The 21,612-nt window shown below is 38.2% G+C and overlaps 1 protein-coding gene across 5 annotated transcripts in view; it reads right to left on the bottom strand.

Moving 5' to 3' along the window:
- Positions 1–21,612, bottom strand: part of rimbp2a (RIMS binding protein 2a) — a 169,941-nt gene that overhangs the window by 19,866 nt on the left and 128,463 nt on the right. For 3 of the 5 annotated variants that reach the window (XM_049466733.1, XM_049466734.1, XM_049466735.1), the window contains 7 exons: positions 19,954–20,748; positions 16,051–16,179; positions 15,764–15,910; positions 13,783–13,888; positions 4,947–5,116; positions 2,949–3,117; positions 1,088–1,188 (listed from right to left, as the gene is read on the bottom strand). In XM_049466733.1, coding sequence (XP_049322690.1) covers positions 1,088–1,188; positions 2,949–3,117; positions 4,947–5,116; positions 13,783–13,888; positions 15,764–15,910; positions 16,051–16,179; positions 19,954–20,748 — 1,617 coding nt within the window. The remainder of the gene's footprint in view (positions 1–1,087; positions 1,189–2,948; positions 3,118–4,946; positions 5,117–13,782; positions 13,889–15,763; positions 15,911–16,050; positions 16,180–19,953; positions 20,749–21,612) is intronic. The other 2 variants (XM_049466736.1, XM_049466737.1) reach the window with 2 other exon arrangements.

Here is a 21,612-nt window from a genome sequence, read left to right as displayed (position 1 = left end):
CCCGATACCGAGGGATGTTGGACCCTCAGGCTCTCATGTCCTCTGTCTGGCCAGACTGGAAGTCAGCTCTTCTCCATCCACCACCACAGATCAGCTGCTCATCATCCATCTTACTCTATAAGCCATTAGTGGAGCTGCTATACTCCTGAATATATAAAACCTGTGTGGATGTATGAAAGACTTTAAATTAAAATAAAAAATTAAAATTAATTTAAAAGCTGTTTGACCAGTGGTAGGATGGTCCCCCTTTAATGTGAGTCTTGGTCCTCCCAAGGTTTCTTCCTCCTCCTGCAGCTCTGAGGGAGTTTTTCACTGGGGGTTCTGTATTATGTATATTCTATGTTTAATGTTTTGCCTGATTCTTTGTCCTGTAATCATGTTTCTGTAAAGCTGCTTTGTGCCAACACCTGTTGTAAAAAGCGCTATACAAATAAATTTGATTTGATTTGAATTTCTTGGAAATGCATGAATTCCAGCTGTTGCTGAAAATATATACAATATCTGGTTACTGTCGATAATAGAATACAAAGAACAAATTACACAAACACATTAAACATTGCTCAAAAAGTTGTACTATTCATTCTATTGGTCCACGGGTTGACTTATTGTGACTTAAAAAATTTAAGATGGCGGCTCCTGGAGATTTATCTATGCTATGAGATGTTAACAGTGGTTTTTTAATAAGCTTCTTGCGCAGTTTTAAAGCTCTAAATGCCTCATTTTAAATGTCAGGACTCTCTGGATTCTACCAATGAGAAGTGTGGAGCTACTCTGAGCTGAATAACGGTGTAAAAAAAGTGATTTATCTTCAGGGTAAAATATGCCCCATTTACTTATTCTAAAGCCTGTTTGGGCAAAGTGCAGAAAATACTGGATGTCAGAAAGCTGCAGGAGAGCGGAGGAGAGAGATTCAACAAAGGTATCATGTTTTAATAAATACACCCAAAGTCCATTTTCACACTGGAGTTCTCCTTTAACATTTGACTGAAATGTGCCGCACCCGCGGGGAAAGCAAACCCAGGTCCAGCAAATAAAATAAAATAAAAATCTAGTGTGAAAGTGCTCTAACTGTGTCTGTGTGTCTCACCTCAACATCTACGTTCGGGGAGCTCTCTCTGGGGTCGTAATCGTAAAGAGCAACCATTCTTCTAGTAGCCACGGGGTGACGCCCACCTTTCCTGTTCTGCTCTGTGACAGGAAGTAGAAACATCATATTAACACTTATTACAACTGTATTCTATCAAATGGTTCATTTTCTTAGTGTGAACAAGTGTGAACAGAAAGTAGCAAAAGAGAATAAACCACTAATTTCTGAAAAATATATATATATAAAATATAGTATAACACTAATCTAAATTAAATCCAAGTTTAATTTCTTCAGTCAGCTAATATATCAGTATAGTTTTACTGTCCTCTAAAAATAACCAAACACAGTCATTAATGTCAAAACAGCTGCAACACTGGCAGTGTGGGTAATGTGCCAAGTTACTGCTGGAAAATGAAATCCACATCTTTATCTTCAAAAGTTCTCTAGTAAAACAAATATGTAGATTATATGCTTAAGTATACTAAGCATTATTATGCTATAGTGCACTAAAGTGTTCTTGTAGCCTCATTATTATTAATCAGTATATTTAAAGAGTGCTGTTAGTATTTATTATACTTTAACTGTCTAAAAATAGTAAAAAAAAAAAGTCTTACTTAAATTGTGCTAAGTGTTTTTAAATGTACTAAAATGGAAACATTTTAAATATACTTATAACATTTAAACTACTTCATGTATGTAAACCCATATATATTTTAAATATGCTTACAGTAAAATTATAATATATTTAATAATGAGTATTACAACTGTATCACTATTATATTATACACCAGGTATATTATAAATGTACTAAGAATTGAGGTTAAATATATTTATAAATATGCTTTTTTCGTTCCTGTCTTTTGTAAGTAGCACACTTCTAGTGTACTCCGTTGGGTATAGAAATATATTTTAATATTCTGCACTACAGTTTTTTGCGTGTTACAAATTTACTTTAAATAAATATAGTAATTTAATTTACTTTCTAAAAAGTCACATAATACATTGTACTTTAAGTGAACTTCTTTTAGCACACAATATAACAAAGTATATTTGGAAATAAGTATTTTAAAATGTATACTGAATTACACTATACTAAAAGTGAACTTCCTAGTAGTCTATTTATTTTAAATACACTTTATTGTACTTTTTAAAAAGTATGATCAAAGTTTACTTTTAAACATTTGATGAAAGCACAATAATAATGTACTTTTAATATTTTAAGTAAGCACATACATTTCTCAATATGTTTTAAGTACAACATATATATATATTTTTTTTTTCACCAGGGTTGATCAGCAGAGGGAAGCATGCGGATTTCATTTTCCAGCAGGACTTGGCACACTGCCAAAAGTACCAATTGGTCTTATTACATAATATTCAAATTTCTTAAGACACGGATTTTTGGGTTTTCATTAATAAAATAGATCACTCTCGGCGTAATACATGTATATAATGTAGTAGATTCACATTTTGAACTGAATTACTGAAATAAAGTAACTTTTCAATGATATCTATCATCATCATTTTTTGAGACGCACCTATTTATCCAAGTTTCTATAAATTAAACATAAAATATTTGCAGAAATGAGAGGGGTGTACACACTTATGTTGGGTACTGTATATCGTCGCTGTCCAATAAAAAACAAATCTCCAAAACAGAAATGGAGGTCAATGTAAAAAGAGTTTATTTAAGTATTTTATTTATTTAAGTATTTCTATTGGTCCACTCAAGAAATGTTAGCACAGTGTAAGAGACAGTTTCTCTGTTCAAATTATGTAGTAAATTACAATTTTTCATCAACCAATGTTTTTCATTGGACAGTGACGATATTACCATATATTTGCATAAGAGCTGCAGTACCTATTCTGTCCACAGGGGTGTTCAGTGGGAGGAAGCCCTGCTTCATCAGTTGGTCCATGGTCTCCTCGTCTTCGGCTCGGATCTCCGACACCATGTTACAGGGAATGAGGCCGGCGCGTCCGCGGATCTCCCCCCGATAAAACCCATCCGTGTCCTTGTCCCCGTACACCTGAGGACAGGTGGAGAGAGAGGGGCAGGATTGAAAGAAAGTGTAGCAGCGTTACGCTAATACTGACCCGGCCTTACGCTCAAACATTATCATTTAAATCCCTTTTTCTAAATCCTAAATCTCACTTAATGAAAAAAATATTTTCATCCACAACAAGAAAAAAGCCATATGGCTCCTGAACTGGAGCTGCCTCTCAATTCCCACACAGAAACACTGAATCGGTGCCATTTCTGTCCCCAAGAAATTACATGTATAAATGTGCACAAAAAATAACTTTAAAATACATTTTATTGACCTAAATGTAAAAGTAAAATATGTTAATAAAAACTACTTGGAACAATAATACTTAGAAATATATATATTTCAAAATAAATCCATAATGTTTAAGTGCTAATTAAAATACACATTTTAGTTGTGTCCCTGTGTTGTGGTTTCACTCAGTCCTGTTACCGTAACACATTACCCTGATCACCTGAAACATCTGGAACATTCTACAACAGAAAGTCACATCTACAACAGGAAGTGACATCATCAGCTGGTTCTTCTGAAGATCAAGGGAAGACCAGTATTAAGTTTCCTCATTAGTTTTTTTCTGTATGTTTGATCTTATTGTAACTTGATGACTGAGGAGCTCAATCTCAACACTCAGTCCTGTTACCTAAATTAATTCTTACATCTTACTGGTTTATTTATAAAATACTAATTTTGGGAGAATCACTAGAATGTGCTCAGTGTCCTCATGCTATTAGCATAGCCGCCATTTAGCTATTTTTCATGTTTTTGCTAATTCTGTGCTAAAAACCCATTCCTGTTACTTTTACTCCTGTTAGTCAAAACATAAAAAGTAACAGGAGTGAGTGTCAAAAATATCAGTTTTTTGAACATGCAGTCTATAACCATTTCTTTAAAATAAAGACTTTCTTGAGAGAAGATTAAAGGAATTAGTGGACTTATTTTTTTTAAACATGCTTTTTAAATGAGTTTCACATGAGTTTTATATCCGTCTTCAGATTAGAAACCTTGTTAAAATGAAACAAAGCTGCCTGAGTTTGACCAGTACATGTTTTGAATAGTCAAATATATGTATTATTAGATTCAGAGTTAAAAAAAAAAAAGATTAAAAAATAAGTTTAATTAGGAAGAATATACAGTCCCATTCTAAAGTTTGGACACACCTTCTCATTTTGCGTTTTTCTTTATTTAATTTATTTTTTTTACATTGTAGATTTATGTTAAAGACATGAAAACGATTAAGGGACACATTTGGAATTACATAGTAAACAATTAAACAGTTATTCCTCCACATTAATCCTCTGATCTAAACCTGATGAACTGAGATGATAAGTTACTTTGATTTTATCAAATTGAAAATCTCTGGAATATAATCAAGAGGAAGATGGATGATCACAAACCATCAAACCACCAAACTGAACTGCTTGAATTTTTACACCAGGAGTAAAGCAGCATAAAGTTATCCAAAAGCAGTGTGTAAGACTGGTGGAGGAGAACATGATGCCAAGATGCATGAAAAAAACTGTGATTAAAAACCACCAGGGTTATTCCACCAAATATTAAAGAGGATTTCTGAACTCTTAAAACTTTATGAATATGAACTTTATGTTTTCTTTGCATTATTTGAGGTCTGAAAGCTCTGCATCTTTTTTGTTATTTCAGCCATTTCTCATTTTCTGTAAATAAATGCTCTAAATGAGAATATTTTTATCTGGAATTTGGGAGAAATGTTGTCTGTAGTTTATAGAATAAAACAACAATGTTCATTTTACTCAAACATAAACCTATAAATAGCTAAATCAGAGAAACTGATTTACCTTGATGATCTGTCCTTCTTTAAAGGGAAGCTCCTCGTCGGCTGCGTCCGGGTTTGGGGACATGGACAGGGGGTCGTAGTCGAACAGAGCTACGAAGATTCGGAACGGGTCTTCAGGTTCAGACTCATCATAGTAAGGAGGAGAACGCCGCCCACGATCCCTGTAACCATCTAAAACAGGGCAGAGGCGGGTATGAAAACTTTTACAACAAGCATTAAAGCAACAATTTTAGTGGCCAGTGTTTTTCTACACTGCAAAAAAAAAAAAAAAAAAGTCTTAGCAAGTTAAATCCTCTTAAATATAGTTTAAATATCTGCTTTTCCGTTTGGATTTATACCGGCTGATTCATTTCTAAAGCACGCATTTCTACAGAATTAAAAATGTGCACATTACCCCACCCTCTCATTAGGACTCCACCTATCATTAGTAATGCTCCCAACACCAGGCAGGTGAGGGTGAGAACACGCCTCCTCCGATACCTGTGAAGTCAGCTTTAGACTCCAGCTTTAGCTCTTTTTAAAAAATGGACCTTTATTGTAAAGTGTTACCATTAATTCTTATAACTAGTGCTGTGTTTAAAAGCACAATTCTTCGATTTAAATGGATTTAATTGATTTGAACTCGAATCGATCTTTAGAAATAGCCCATTTTCCCTGTTTATCTCGTGACACCATCCTTGCGAGCACCGCCCTCTGGCCGGGGTGATCTGGAGCAGAGGAGTCGCAGCAGTGCAGGGAGTTTCTGTAAAAATATAAGACATTTTCTTCTGTTTTTTCACTCAGTGCTTCCTGTGTCTATCAAACTAGTGCATTTATCACTGTTTTAAGTTGTTTTCCAGTGTTGTTTTCACCTGTACTTTATTTAAAGTAAGACCTGACCGGCTGAATTCACCGTTAGCTTAGCGTGTTAGCCAAATAGCTAATCCCCCTTTGGCCAGGTTTACTAGCCTTACACACGGCCAGTGCGCTAAACAGTATAACAGGTTTAACTGTTAGACTGAATAACTGTAGTTTAATGTGGAAGTAGTGGAATTATGATGGTGTTCTCTATAAAGCACTGTTACTAATTCAGACTATTTTGTCCCCAGTGATGATTGGGATTACCGGCCGAGAATGAGGCTCTTATAACAGGGAGACCAGCTGCTTCTTCTTTAATTTTATTTTTTATTTATTTTTTATTTTTTCCCATTTTCTCCCCAATTTACATGGCCAATTACCTAACCCGCTCATTAGGACTCCCCCTATCACTAGTGATGCTCCAACACACCAGGAGGGTGAAGACTAGAACACGCCTCCTCCAATACATGTGAAGTCAGACTCCGCCTCTTTTCGAGCTGCTGCTGATGCAGCATTACCAAGCAGCATCACAGCGCTAACACTCGGAGGAAAACGCAGCGACACGGTTCTGATACATCAGCTCACAGACGCCCTGTGCTGCAGACATCACCCTAGGAATAATGTGGGGAGAGAGCGCCATCTACTGTACTGTACCCACCCGGAGGGAGCAGGGCCAATTGTGCTCCCTCTGAGCGCCGGCAGCTTGATGGTAAAGCTGCATGAGCGGGGGTTCGAACCTGCGACCTCCCACTTATAGTGGCAGCGCTTTAGACCGCTGGACCACTCGGTGCCAGTAATTTTATTTTTTAATAATAATAATTAATAATAATTTTAAAGTTTTCTCTCTTATATTATTCATTTAGCTTGTTGTGTTTTTATTATCATTATGTTTATTATAGTATCACATCTGAACTAGTGGGTCAAGGTAAATTTCACACTTTTATTTGCAAATAAATAAGAACTTTATAAAGCATGTTATGTTTTTATTTTATGTAACTAAAATGTCAGTATATATGTTCATACAGCGCTGTTGGAAGTGGCTGTTCCAGACCTGTATAGAGATGTGAAACACGGTTAAATTATATTAAAAGAAGAATGTAAGAATGTTGTGTTAAATCTGTATAATATAAACTATATAATATAAACTAATATTGTAATAATGAAAGTTTGAGTGCTTCTTGTATAATTACAACATTTCATATTTAAACTCAATTTTTCTTGTAACTGAAATGAACCTAAATGAATCGATTCTGAACCGAATCGGGACCCTGTGAAAAAGATTCGAACTGTGGTGATACCCAACCCTTACTTATAACAATGATTTGATTATCTCTAAATATAAAAAAAATATTAGTAAAAATGATACGTTTAGACTAAATCTAAGAGGATTTCACTTCCTAGGATATTGTTGTTGTTTTTTTGCAGTGCATCTGTGAGAAAATTCACAGTAAAAGGTTTTAAAAATAAATAAATAAATAAATGAAAAAACATGCATGTATACCCAGATATCAGTTATACAGTAATTTGTAAGTATGTAGTTAATTACACGGGTTTAAACTCACATACCGATATATATATATATATATATATATATAGTATATCTATATGGTATAAAGTGAAGTCATTTGTACTGGTTCAAATGACCATGCAGTAATAATTCAGACCAATGGGCTTTTTCATCATACAGAACTGGTGCAGAACTGCATCGTTTACAGTGAGCTGACAGACAAACCATTGATTGATGTTGTGATGAGATTTAAATGGGTATGGAGGGTGGTTGTGGTGGTGGTAGTGGTGGTGAGGGGGGGTAATGCACCCATATGGCAGCAACACATCACACACAAGCAGCAAGCCAGATATATGTGCTTCTTTGTGAGCCCAACAGACACAACAAACACCCAGATAAAAAAAAAATAACAATATACTGTATTTTTTGCACTATAAAGCACACCGGATTATAAGACACATTTTATGTGACACTAGTAAGGAACAGGGGTGTCGCCATGTTTTCCTTCTAATTCAGAAGGTGCAAGACCTTAAAGCTAAACTAAGTTAAGTAAACCAAAACTGTAATTATTAAAAAATAATAATAATAAATAAATATACATATATATATATTTATATTTATATTAGCAGCAAGCTACAGGTCAATAATACTAACCTCTGATCGACTAAAGAGCTAGTGCTTAGTGTGGTTAATGGGTAATGCTAATGCTGCTCCAACAGTGCTAGCCGGGGTTAGCAGCAGGCTACAGGCCGATAATACTAATCTCAAATTGGCTAAAGAGCTTGTGCTTAGTGTGGTTAATGAGTAATGCTAATGCTGCTCCAGCAGTGCTAGCCAGGGTTAGCAGCAAGCTACAGGCCGATAATACTCACCTCTGATAGACTAAAGAGCTAGTGCTTAGTGTGGTTAATGAGTAATGCTAATGCTGCTCCAGCAGTGCTAGCCAGGGTTAGCAGCAAGCTACAGGCCGATAATACTCACCTCTGATAGACTAAAGAGCTAGTGCTTAGTGTGGTTAATGAGTAATGCTAATGCTGCTCCAGCAGTGCTAGCCAGGGTTAGCAGCAAGCTACAGGCCGATAATACTCACCTCTGATAGACTAAAGAGCTAGTGCTTAGTGTGGTTAATGAGTAATGCTAATGCTGCTCCAGCAGTGCTAGCCGGGGTTAAGAAACAGGCTACAGGCAGATAATTCCCACGTCTGGATGGCCAAAGAGCTAATGCTTAGCACAATTAGAGAGTAATACTAATGCTGCTCCAGCAGTGGTAGCCCGGGGTTAGAAGCTAATGCTAAAGAGTACAGGCCGATAGCGCGTAGCATGGTTAGCAGCTAATAATGCTAATAACACTGGAGGACTAAACTGAAACACCTGTATAACGCTGTACTTCAGACTGATAGAATTCATACATAAGGAGCACCAGATTATAAGGAGCTCTGATGACTTTTGGGGAAAATTAAAGGATTTTAAGTGCAGCTTATAGTGTGAAAAATACATTATTAATCATTTAACACAAATACACTCTCTCACACAGCACAGACTCTCAGTCTGGGCGACTGTAACCATGCAGTAAGCTGCTGGTCCTGAGGGAGACCAATCATCAGATGGGCATGATTAGTCCTGGATAAAGTTGCACCTGTTTTTCTTCCAGTTTCACAACATTTACAGGGTTGTGCCAAAAAAACGAAAAGAACAAATATGTATTCAGTAACAACAATAATACGTCTACAGTCTGGAATTTAAAGTGTTTAGTGGATTATTGGATTATGTTTGTTCATCTATAAAATGCTCACTGGTCATATGCCAGCAGTACCAAGACATTTCGGTCGGTGCCTTTTTGGTATTGAATTTCAATACCCAGCCCTAATCCCTAATGCCCTAATCGCAAAATTGCATCAATTCTATCTTAAAATAATCAAATTTGTTCAAGTGGTTGAATCGCCCTTTAGGTACAGAGGGTTTTAGTGAACTTAGAAAATTGCCCTGCTCATAATTAAAGACGCAGTGCTTTCAGACCTTAAATAATGCTGAAAACCTCTAAAATGTAAATCAAGTGGAAGACAGATCAAACAAACAAACAAATAAAGCTGAACTATCCAAAAGCAGTGTGTAAGACTGGTGGAGGAGGCTTATCCTCAATATACACTCTTATCCTCACTATACACTTTATATACCGTATCGGTACTGCACTGTCCTGTCACTGTCTTTTTATTGTCTCGTCTTTTGTATTTATTGTATTTATTGTTATTTTAGTGTTGCACTGTCGTCACTCCTGCACTTTATGTTGTCTATTGTTTGTTGTTCTATGTTGCACCATGGTTCCGGAGGAACGTAATTTCACTACACTGTGTACCAGTACTCAGATATAATGACAATAAAAGCCTCTTGACTTGACTTGTGATTAAAAATCAAGATTATGCCACCAAATATTGATATCTGAACTTTTAAAACATTAGTATTGTTGTTTCTAACTGAATATGGACTGTTTTTTTCTGGAAGCACAGCATCTTTTTTCCATTATTTTGACTATTTTTGATTTTCTGCAAATAAATGCTCTAAATGACAATATTTTTATTTTTTTTATTGTAATTTGGGAGAAATGTCATCAGTAGTTTATAAAATAAAACAAGCAATAGTTTTACTCAAAAATATACCTATAAATAGTAAAAAAAAGTTTGAAGTGCTCTCTTAATATTTCTCCGCTCGGCTACACTGTAAAAAAAAAAAAAAAAAAAAGGGTCTCCCTCAAAGTATTCCTAATTTTTTAAAAATAAAGGTCCATTGATTTATCATTCGATTGATTGACTGATTGATCTGATTTTAAGGAATGAAACACCACCCTTATTATAATTATTATTACTTTTCTCCACCCAATCATGCACAAAATGCCTCAAACTCAAAACGATGGGTGTGGTCAAGTCAAAAGGGGAGGGGTTTGGCAAGCAACTCATGGCAGGTCAGTGCAAAAAAGGGGGCGGGAACATTCTCAGAGCGGTAAGCAAACACTGTACGGCTCCGGTGAGCAACCACATGTTACAGCAGCAGCTCGTGTGGATCACCGCGTCTCAGCACAAGCCTCCATCACCCCCGTGCCGGTGCAGTCCGTGGCTCATGCGCTTCAATTCAAGGCTCTTAATGGTTTCATTAATATTTAAAAATTTTTGTGACAGTCCCAGACCACGCCTCTCCCTCTCCTCCGCCTCGGCGTGCACCGAGTGTGCCGCAACACGTACCATAGGGGGGCCTGTGGCCCCTGTGTCTCCGCGAGGACCATGTCCTGTGCCGCGCTACACTGCCATAGTAAACATCCTCCATGACCGGAGAGAGGTTCCCCTCACTGTTACTCTCAGTGGTTATCTCTGAGGGAAACACCAATCAGACAGCTGTTACCATGCACAGACTCCGCCCCCTACACCCTCCGCTGCACACGCCTAACACAGGGGTGTCCAAACTGTCCTCAGAGGGGGACATCCGGGAATATTTCCATATACAGCACTTAATTAATATAACATCTCTGTCCAAAATGTGTCTTCCCTTGCACTGCTGTAATGACTGACTATGATTCTTATTCATTTTTTAACTGACTGACTCACTAACATAACAAAATCTAACCTTCATATTGTGTATTTATTTGTTATCTTTATTTATTTATTTATTTATATATATATATATATATATATATATATATATTTTTTTTTTTTTTTTTTCTGATTTGGGTCACATTATACTGTTACAGCAGGTATTCCTGTAAACATGTGTTTTTTTTTACATTCTCTTTTGGAAAAAAACAAAACAATAAACAGGTAAAAACAAAAAACAAAAAGAATAAATCAAAGGTAATCTACCTTTGAAAAGAAGAGGTGTTGTGCTGAAACACACCAGGTTTCATGTTTGATAATAAACGTTAATCTGCAACTTTTAAAATATAATGAATAAAATCATAAAATTGGCTCTTTTCTAAACTATTTTAAAGTCAATATTTTTCCTGAATACAAATCAAACAGAAATCTGACTCCCCTTGGCGTACGTGTTATCCTTTTTATTTCTGTTTATAAATAAGGGTTAATCTACTGATACAGTACATTAATAAATGTTTGGTCTAAGCGTTTTTTTTTTTTTTTTTCATTACTAATTCATTCAATTACTAATTAAATGCGCAATTTTATATAGTTAAACTCAATGATAATAGGATCAGAGAGTGAGAGTTAGTTATGAGATTTAATCAGTGTTTTAAAATAAATAAAAAATAATCTACCTTCTATAATTCCAATCTGCAGTGTCTACATTCAAGAATACCAAAATAAAAATACCAAATTGCCGGTGGAGCGTCTCAGTATACAAATCTAGCTCTTTCAAAGTCAAACGAGTGCTGGATATTAATCTACACAGATTCCTCTCCTGAAAACTGTTTATTTGGGTGAGTAACGTGCTTCAGTTTATTTACAGTAAGCTTAGATTTCCAGATGTCCACTAAGGCTTGCTGCACCAGCGTTAGCATAGCTATCCGCTAGCACGCTAGCTAGTCCCCTAAACTAGTAAAGTTAACCCAAACTTAAACGACAGCGTTACACTGAGTAATCCTGCGTGTTCTGGTAAGACAGTGAGATATTAGCTAGCGATTCGTCCCCCGTAGCTTGTTTTAACACGGTAAACAAGCAGATTACAGGCTGATAAAACTCACCTCTGAGAGAGTTAGCGCTTAGCATCTAGCTAATGCTAGCCAGGCAAAGCAGCACAGACTTACAGGCTGATAACTCACCTCTGAACGGTGAACGCTTAGCGATTAGCACCTAACTCTAATAATACTGCTCCAGCAGTATTAAAAGTACTAAATTTAGATAATACTGATCTCTGAACAGTGAAAAAGCTAGCTAGCTTAGCGGTTAGCATCTAGCTAATGCTATTGCTGCTCCAGCCACGGAGCTGCACGGCTCTGCACGGAGTGTGTGTTTACTTTAGATAATTTAGATAATACTGATCTCTGAACAGTGAATAAGCTAGCTAATGCTATTGCTGCTCCAGCCTCGGAGCTGCACGGCTCTGGACTCTGTATAGCACTGAAACTCTCTATAACGCTGCACGGAGTGTGTGTTTACTGCTCCTTACAACCTGACGAGTAAAATTTAGATAATACTGATCTCAGTGAATAAGCTAGCTAGCTTAGCGGTTAGCATCTAGCTAATGCTATTGCTGCTCCAGCCTCGGAGCTGCACGGCTCTGGACTCTGTATAGCACTGAAACTCTCTATAACGCTGCACCGAGTGTGTGTTTACTGCTCCTTACAACCTGACGGGTAAAATCCATACAAAAGGCGCACCGTATTATAAGACGCACTGTCAATTTTTGTGAAAATTAAAAGTTTTTAAGTGCGCCTTATAGTCCGAAAAATACGGTAGTTAATTAGTTAAGACATTTATTAAAAATTATTACATTTTAAAGCATAATCTTAGTTTTTTATTTCTTCTAGCTATTTGGGACTAGTTAGACCTAACAAGTATAAAAACAAAACGTTGGCTTTCTTTGGCCTTCATATGGAGACAGTAGTTTATTATTACATTTAAAAAATTTAAAATTTGTTCAAAACGTAAATTTTGTCTTTCTACAGTAAGTAAATAAATTAATTTCAAACAAAATCAGATGAGAATTTTTATGTCTCGTGTTTCTGTCTGGACTGGCTGTAGAAAGTTTTGACTGGGATTCCTGCTGTCTTGTTTTTAATCAGTTGAGTGTAATGTTGTTCTGTGACCACTAGATGGTACGGGTATGTCTTCATTTAAGGCCAAATGGTTAATGTTTTAGAAAAATAAGTGTTAAATGTAATGTCCCCGTATGAGGACGCAAAGGTCCTAACTAGTGTCAGTTAGTTGAGACATTCGGCCATTAGTACTGATATTAATCATTACAGCTTCTAAACTAATCTACACTTATTGTAAGACGTTAACTATTTATTTAAATGCTGAATTAATTTTTTTAGCGCAAAATTCGAGAACATTATGAGACCTGTGGAGCTCAATATCAGAGCGAGGGCCTTTTAAAATATATCTATGGACCACTTTTGGTCCCAGGGCCGAGCTTTGGACACCCCTGGCCTCATCATTCACCTCACTTTTGCGTATGTTGGTGCCTCTGATACCCCTTTGGAGCATCAGATTCCATAAAGAAATAGATTTTAAGAGTTTCTACATCACTAATTGAAGACAGTAAGATTTTGAGAGTCTTGCTAAGCTAAATAAAGCAGTAAGTAAAGCTCTGAAGCATGTAGCCTTTAGCCTGAAGATGACAAACTTCTCAGACCCACAGGAATTAATGTGAATTTCACGTGAAGCTCTTAAAAGGGCTGATAGAAAGAACATGAACATGGTTCAGACACAAGGGTGAGGAGCTCACAGAGGTTCTGACATCCTAACATCTACGATGTGCACGAGAAATGTTGAACTGGACATTTAAGGAAGCACAGAGAACATCTCCGGCACTGAGCCGCGTTTCCACTGACCGATAGAGGGTACCATGAGGGGTCTCCGCTGGGGCTGAGGACCTCCATGGGCGTTCCTCCGGGCCGAGTCCCGATCCGCCCGTCCGGATGATGCGTTTCCTCCCGACTGAAACCGAAAAAATCACATAGACGTTGAGTAAACACTTGGACAGACAGAAATGCTAAAGCTAGCCACCGCTAAAACCTCTCAGCGCTGCAGTGATTAGCACTGATTAGCATGGTGGTGGTGCACGAGGTACTAGTGTGTGTTGTGCTGGTGTTATGAGTGGCTGCAGTGCTGCTGGAGTTCTTAAACATTGTGCTCATTGCTATCTTAGACACCACCAACTATCTAGTTTCACACCTTCCACTCTTCTCGTTTGAATAGCAACAGAGCTTCTGAATATCTACACTCATCTAGAAATGAGGTGTGTTCAGGTACATTTCTGGAGTTTTGCTTGTTTATCTTGGTAAAACAGAAAACACAGGAGCTCCACTGACTGAATATAACCTAGACAGACACCGACAGTCAGACGTTCATCGCTATCTTGGCAACATATGAAAACGCAGCAGTGCACAAACCCAATTTTCTTTTATTTTACATCAACAATAAACAGAACACAAATGAGCTTGAACCAGCAGCTCAGTTTCCTCTGCTGAGAAGAGTTTTTGAACACGTCCAGGTAGCTTCACCGTTACAATAGCAATCTGCCAATTTTATCAGTCAGAGTGCACCTGACTCTTAAAGGGAATGATAAACAAGTGATGCACTGATTGGTTTATTTCACGTTACGCCCAAAATTAACCACACTAACCACCACTTTTTAATTAATTAACCCTCCTAATATGTTACTTTTAAAAAGTTTGAAGATCTAGGAAAAATAGTTCAAAGTATTTTTTTTCGAGCCTTAATTTCTGTAATCAACGTATAATATGAGAATCAGTTTTTGTACTTTTGCAACCACCCCTGCAAAAAATACAAAAACTAAAACAAAATTGCAATGTTATGTTTTGTTATGTAAAAATATTGTATTTTATATGTTGGTCTTTCAAAAGTAATATATATATTTAAGTAGTGTAACATTAAAAAAGTTTCAACATGTATTTTTGTATTTTATTTTTTTATGAAAAACGAGTGAATTATTCTAATTGAAGCATCACCTGTTAAAGGAAAGGAACACCACTGCACTAAATATGAGAAAAGATAGAAACATTAACAATGGAGTTAGGTATTAAATATTTACACTGCTTTCTTTTGGATAATATAACACCTGAGAACACAACACAGTTGTACTTTTCCTGTCGTTATGAGAGCAAAGACGCACCGACACGCCCTAAATCAAGCTGCACGCTTAATAGCTCGTCTATAAAAAAAAAAAAAAAAAAAAATAGGGTCCTCTGTTACACACTCCTACATATAAAGCTGAAACACTTTAGATGAAGTAGATAAAGTAGATAAAGTCAGAGACAGAAGATCTAAATTTTCTCTGATCATCCTCTAGTCCTTTATCAGTGCTCACAGGATGCTGTTGGTCTGTTAGTGGACTGTTCTCGGTCCAGTTAGGCACTGCTGCTGCATCAGATCCACACTCACTGTACCACCAGCACAACACACACTATCAAGCTGCACGCTTAATAGCTTGCCTATAAATGTATAAAATATGTCCTAAATATGTCCTATGTCCACTCCCTTTGTCCTCCACTCTGTTACACACTCCTACCTACAAAAGCTGCTTCACCTTGTAGATAAAGTAAAGCCAGAGACAGAGAAGTTCTCAATCTGTTGCTGCACAGTTTCGATCACACTGTTGATCGTCCCCTATTCTCGGTCCAGCAGTGACACTGAGATGTTTAAAAACTCCAGCAGCACTGCTGCAGCATCAGATCTCCACTCATACCACACTAACACCTCATGCACCACCACCACCACCACCACCACGCCACAATCAGTGCTAATCACTGCAGTGCTGAGTTATTATGGTTATCTTTGCTATAAGTCCACCTTGTGAGCATTGTGCGAGTTGCGCCGCCGTCCTTCCTCCAGCTGCATCTCAGAGTACAGCTCCTCCTCGTCTTCCTCCATGATGTCGGACAGGTCCGAACCCCGGCTGCTCTCTGTCTGGTACTCCTCGCTGTGGCTGTAGTGGGCCTGAGGCAAAGATTCAGCCAATCAGAATCCACAGCAAACACAGCCAATCACTCACTTACTCACACACTCATAACCTGAGGATTCAGTTCTGAAAATGATCCATTCATTCATCTCTAGCTGATCACCCACAGCTCCCGTACCTGCCTGCCCAGCTCTGAGCCCCTGAGGAAGTCATCCACAGATGCTCCTCTTCTGCGAGACTGATAGCTTTCCTCATCCTCCTCCTCATCTGAGTTCTGAGAGTGAAAGCCCTGACTTCTCCTCTCCATCTAGATATATCAGAAATACTTTCAGAGACTTCAATAATCAATAATCACATCTGCTGCGCTACAACAGAGTCTGTAACGGCATTCAGTAAATCATCCAGAAAGTCTCTTAAAAAACAGCAACTCAAACTCAATCTCTTGTGATTTAACATACAAGTTAAAGGAGAACTCTTGGGCTTGGTGTAAAATGTACTTTTATTGTAGTAAAACATGATAAAAAGTTCTTATATTTGATGAATAGCACCCCTCCGTTCTCCCACAGCGTTCAGAGATCCAGAAATTTTAACAGTTTATCCAACAATCACCCTTCAGACTGGGAGATACGGGGCATAATTTACCCTGATAAATCACTTTTTACACCGTTATCCAGCTCAAAGTAGCTCCACACCTCCTTACTAGAATCCAAGAGGAGAGGCCTGATATTTAAAACCAGGCATTAATAACTTAAAAAGTGCTTAAAAAGAAGCTTATTAAAAACACTGTTTACATCCTATAACACTACTAGCTTCAGCTCCGAGCGCCACCATCACTGTACAGATAATGACATAGACATATATATATATATATATATATATATATATATATATATATATATATATATATATATATATATACATATATATACATATATATACATAGACTCCGCATAGTGTAGCAGCTGGCGCCAGGAGGCAGACCATGTGGAGTCTATATATATATATATATATATATATATATATATATATATGTCTATATCATTATCAGTACAGTGATGGCGGCGCTCGGAGCTGAAGCTAGTAGCATTATAGGATGTAAACAGTGGTTTTTAATAAGTTTCTTTTTAAGCACTTTTTTAAGTTATTAATGCCTGGTTTTAAATATCAGGGCTCTCCTCTTGGATTCTAGTAAGGAGGTGTGGAGCTACTTTGAGCTGGATAACGGTGTAAAAAGTGATTTATCAGGGTAAATTATGTCCCGTATCACCCAGTCTGAAGGGTGATTGTTGGATAAACTGTTAAAATTTCTGGATCTCTGAACGCTGTGGGAGAGCGGAGGTGTGCTATTCATCAAAAACAGGAACTTTTGATCACGTTTTACTACAACAAAAGTCCATTTTACACCAAGTCCAAGAGTTCTTCTTTAAGTTCTGAACACAGATAAAGCTTACAAATATTACAACCACCTCCTTGTTGTTTTACTATTGTTGTAATACTATTATTTGGGTGGTGGGTGGTCTTTGTTAGCACTGCAGTGATTAGCACCGATTAGCATGATGGTGGTGGTGGTGGTGGTGGTGTTGAGGTGTTATCGTGTGTTGTGAAGCAGCAGTGCTGCTGGAGTTTTTAAACACCTCACTATCACTGCTGGACTGAGAATAGTCCACCAATGGCTTCCCATAGGCGGCATCCTGGCGGTAGCATCCTTACAGACAGTATCCTGTGGGCAGCATCCTTTTTGTCCGCGTCCTGTGGGCAACATCCTGTAGACGGCATCCTGTACTGTATGTACCCAATAATGAAGGACTAGAGGATAACCAACTGTAACTGTAATTCCTGGTTCACACTAAACGATTTTAGCCCAGTTTTTAAGTCAACTAACTGCTGACAAGTCGCAGACGCCTGGCAAATACTTGGCATGCTAGATATCTGACTCAGTCGGCGACTGGGAGTCAGAAAGAGAAAGATAAACCACGAGTCCAAAACACACTAGATCCTGTTATGAAGAGTCTGACCACTTTCTGTTCTTCCTGTTATATCAGTAAGAACAGCTGTATATTTCAGTAAACTCTAGAGGGAATTTGGCTAAAAGCTAAATCTTTAAATTTAAAATAATAATGACCTACTTATTTTGAGTATTTCTTTAATTTTTTAATAGAAAGTAAAATCTATATATTTTTTTTTATTAAAAAAAGCAAAGAAACAGAGTCTGTATATTTCAGTTTATCTACAAAAAAAATTGTTTTCTACCAGTTTTACACTGTAAAACACTAGCATTACTGGTACTGTGAGCTGATTGGTTGGCGAGCTGATCCTGGAGATACAAGGCAGAGTACTATGTTTAAAGACACATAAATGGAGTTTAAAACTATAAAAATGATGTCTGTGGTGCTAAAACATTTGATCTAGTTCTGTGTTGAGGACATAAGTACATATTTTATTATAAAACTGATCAGACAGTTTTGTATCTAAATTCAGATTCTACACAGTTTTGGCTTCATATGAACTCAATTCATGTTGGACTCACTTTAAGTGCGTATTCTCCTCTAAAGAGATTCTCTGGCAGGCATCACTAGGTCTCGTGATAAACGTGTTTCTGGAGAGCAGCCAGGTGAGTCTGTGATTTCTCACAGTGAGAAATCGTGTAATCTGTGACCCCGTGTCGCCGATCAGTCGTGTAGTATAAGTCTCAACAACTGAAGGATTCACAATTACAGCACAACCAGTCGTGTATTGTGATCCTGGTATAAACTCTGCAGCTACAGATTCAGATCTTCTATCTCTGATTTCACTTTATCTACAGGGTGAAGCAGCTGTAGGTAGGAGTGTGTAATAGAGTGGAGGACAGTGAGAGATTAAACACAGTGTTTAAAAACTCCAGCAGCACTGCTGTGATCAAGGAGGTGGTCATAATATTACGCTTGATCTGTATATACATCAAATTGATTGTAAGTTAGTTACTGTTGTATTTTCTCTTTTACATTTGTGACATTGAACAGTTTTATTTATTTTCTATAGCATAATAATAATAATAATTATTATTATTATTATTATTATTATTTTTTTTTTTTTTTTAATTATCATTATTATTATTATTATTATTATTATTATTATTATTATTATTATTATTAGTAGTAGTAGTAGTAGTAGTATATAGAACCTGTTGAATGTTTAGTTTTTAAGCTCCTGATCCCAGCAATGGAAATAAAATTAAGAGAGCACTTTCTGAATCAGTTTCTCTGATTTTACTATTTATAGGTTTATGTTTGAATAAAATGAACATTGTTGTGTTATTCTATAAACTACAGACAACATTTCTCCCAAATTCCAAATAAATATTTGGTGGAATAACCCTGGTTTTTAATCACAGTTTATTTCATGCATTTTGGCATCATGTTCTCCTCCACCAGTCTTACACACTGCTTTTGAATAACTTTATGCTGCTTTACTCCTGGTGCAAAAATTCAAGCAATTCAGTTTGGTTTGATGGCTTGTGATCATCCATCTTCCTCTTGATTATATTTTATTTTATTTATAGTTTACAATTCGGTAAAATCAAAGAAACACATCGTTTTTAGGTGCTCTCTTATTTTTACTCCAGAGCTGTATTATATTGTGGTGGTGTTTTTTTTTTTTTTAGATGACCCCTGGCAACCCCTGTATTACAGGGTTAATATATTAATCGCATTGTTTAAAAGTTCTTAGCTCGCACCAATACACAGCCCTACTCAGCATACCTATATATGTATATTTTTTTGTTATGTTTTGTTTTTCAGCAAGAAGTATTAAACGCTAACTAATATACATACATACATACATACATATATATATATAAGGCGTGACTTAAGTGATTAAGTGATGTGATTTGATGGCGTAGCATCCTTGATGTTAAATTTTAGAAGCGTCTTCAGCACTGTTGTTAATCAATTTAAAGCAGCAGCTATTGATTATATTGTTCTATTATTCTACGTTTATCTCCTAGCATTATGGTTTAATTGTAATATAAACAGAACATATATTAATTTATAATAAATTCTGATCAGTACAGTGTAATCTAGAGGTTTTGTCAGAGCTCACTCACCCGTCCACTCTCGGCTGCCACTCGCTGGGCGGCCTCGCGGGCGATGGCCTTGGCCATGTTGTCGGGGATGAGCGTGCCCCTGGGCTGGGGGAGGATCCTCTGAGGTGACGGCGAGCGGCGGTTGGGGCAGGGCGGAGCTTCCAGGGTGTGTCCGTGAGGCAGGGCCGGCGGCAGGCCGGACGGGGAGCACACCGGCTCCCATGGCTGAGGTGGACCACCGGCGGCGGGGTGGAGCATGCCCGGCCCCGGCTCTTTGGTTTCCAGCTCTCTGGCACTTAGTGGTCTCTGGGGCTGGGGGAGGGCCAGCTGGGGGATGTGGGGCTGGGGCATGGGGATGGTGGGCTGGGGGATGGGGATGGTGGGCTGGGGCTGGGGGAACGGGTGAGGGGGTAGGGGTTGGAGGTGTGGAGGTGATGGTTGGGTGGGATGGGGAATGGGATGAGGCTGGAGATGAGTGGTTGGCTGGTTGGGATGGATGGGCAGCGGTTGGAGGTGGGCGTGGGGTTGAGGGGGGAGGGGCTGGATGGAGGGTGGCAGGGGCAGGACGGAGCGCTGGGGCGGCGGCAGGGCCTGAGGTGGTTGGTGTGGTAGAGGCGGCTGCTGGATGAGGTGGGGGGGAGGGTGGCCTTGGGAAAGAGGCACGAGCAGGTTGTTCGGAATGGCGGCGACGTGGGAGTCCTGCGATTCCCCTTGTGCTGATAAAGTCCTGACCACCACCTCACGAGCCTCCAGACAGTGCAGCCGGTTCAGCTCCACTGTGGTAAAGTCCGCCAACGGGTACAACACCTCAGCGATCTGACAACAACGAAGAAAATCATTAAAAATAGCATTAAATCAGCGTAGAAACAGAATGATAAAGTGGAGTTATGGTTGACCTTGGTTTCAAAGCTAGCACTGGTGTGTTGGTTTGTAGATACGCAAGTAGGTAGGTTGGTAGGTAAGTAGGTTGGTTTGAAGGTAAGCTGGTAGGAAGGTAAGTGGGTAGGTTGGTAGTTAGGTAGGTAGGTAGGAAGGAATGTAGGTAGGTAGGTATGCAAGAAGGTAGGCTGGTAGGAATGTAGGTAGGTTGGTGGGTATGTAAGTAAGTAGGTTGGAAGGTAGGTATGCAAGTAAGTTAGTAGGTAAGTAGGTAGGTAGGTAGGTAGGTAGGTAGGTAAGTAGGTAGGTTGGACGGTAGGTACATAAATAAGTAGGTAGGTTGGTAGGTAGGCAGGTACGTAGGTAAGTAGGTAGGTTGAGTGGTAGGTAGGTAAGTAAGTGGGTAGGTTGGTTGGTAGGCAGGTAGGTAAGTAGGTAGGTAAGTAAGTGGGTTGGTAGGTAGGTAAGTAGGTAGGTTGGACAGTAGGTATGCAAGTAAGTAGGTAGGTTGGTAGGTAGGCAGGTAGGTAAGTAGGTAGGTTGAACGGTAGTAAGGTAAGTAAGTAGGTAGGTTGGTAGGTAGGTAAGTAGGTAGGTTGGATGGCAGGTAGGTAAGTAAGTGGGTAGGTAAGTTGGATGGTAGGTTGGTAGGTAGGTAAGTTGGATGGTTGGTAGGTTGGTAGGTAGGTGAGTAGGTAGGTTGGATGGCAGGTAGGTAAGTAAGTGGGTAGGTTGGTAGGTAGGTAAGTTGGTATGTTGAACGGTAGGTAGGTATGTGGGTAGGTAGGTAGGTTGGTAGGT

The sequence above is a fragment of the Astyanax mexicanus genome, chromosome 17 (assembly GCF_023375975.1).
Source record: "Astyanax mexicanus isolate ESR-SI-001 chromosome 17, AstMex3_surface, whole genome shotgun sequence".
In the NCBI taxonomy this organism is placed as follows: Eukaryota; Metazoa; Chordata; class Actinopteri; order Characiformes; family Acestrorhamphidae; genus Astyanax; species Astyanax mexicanus.
The sequence above is the reverse complement of the archived record's forward strand: the minus strand, read 5'-3'. Positions and strand labels throughout refer to the sequence as shown.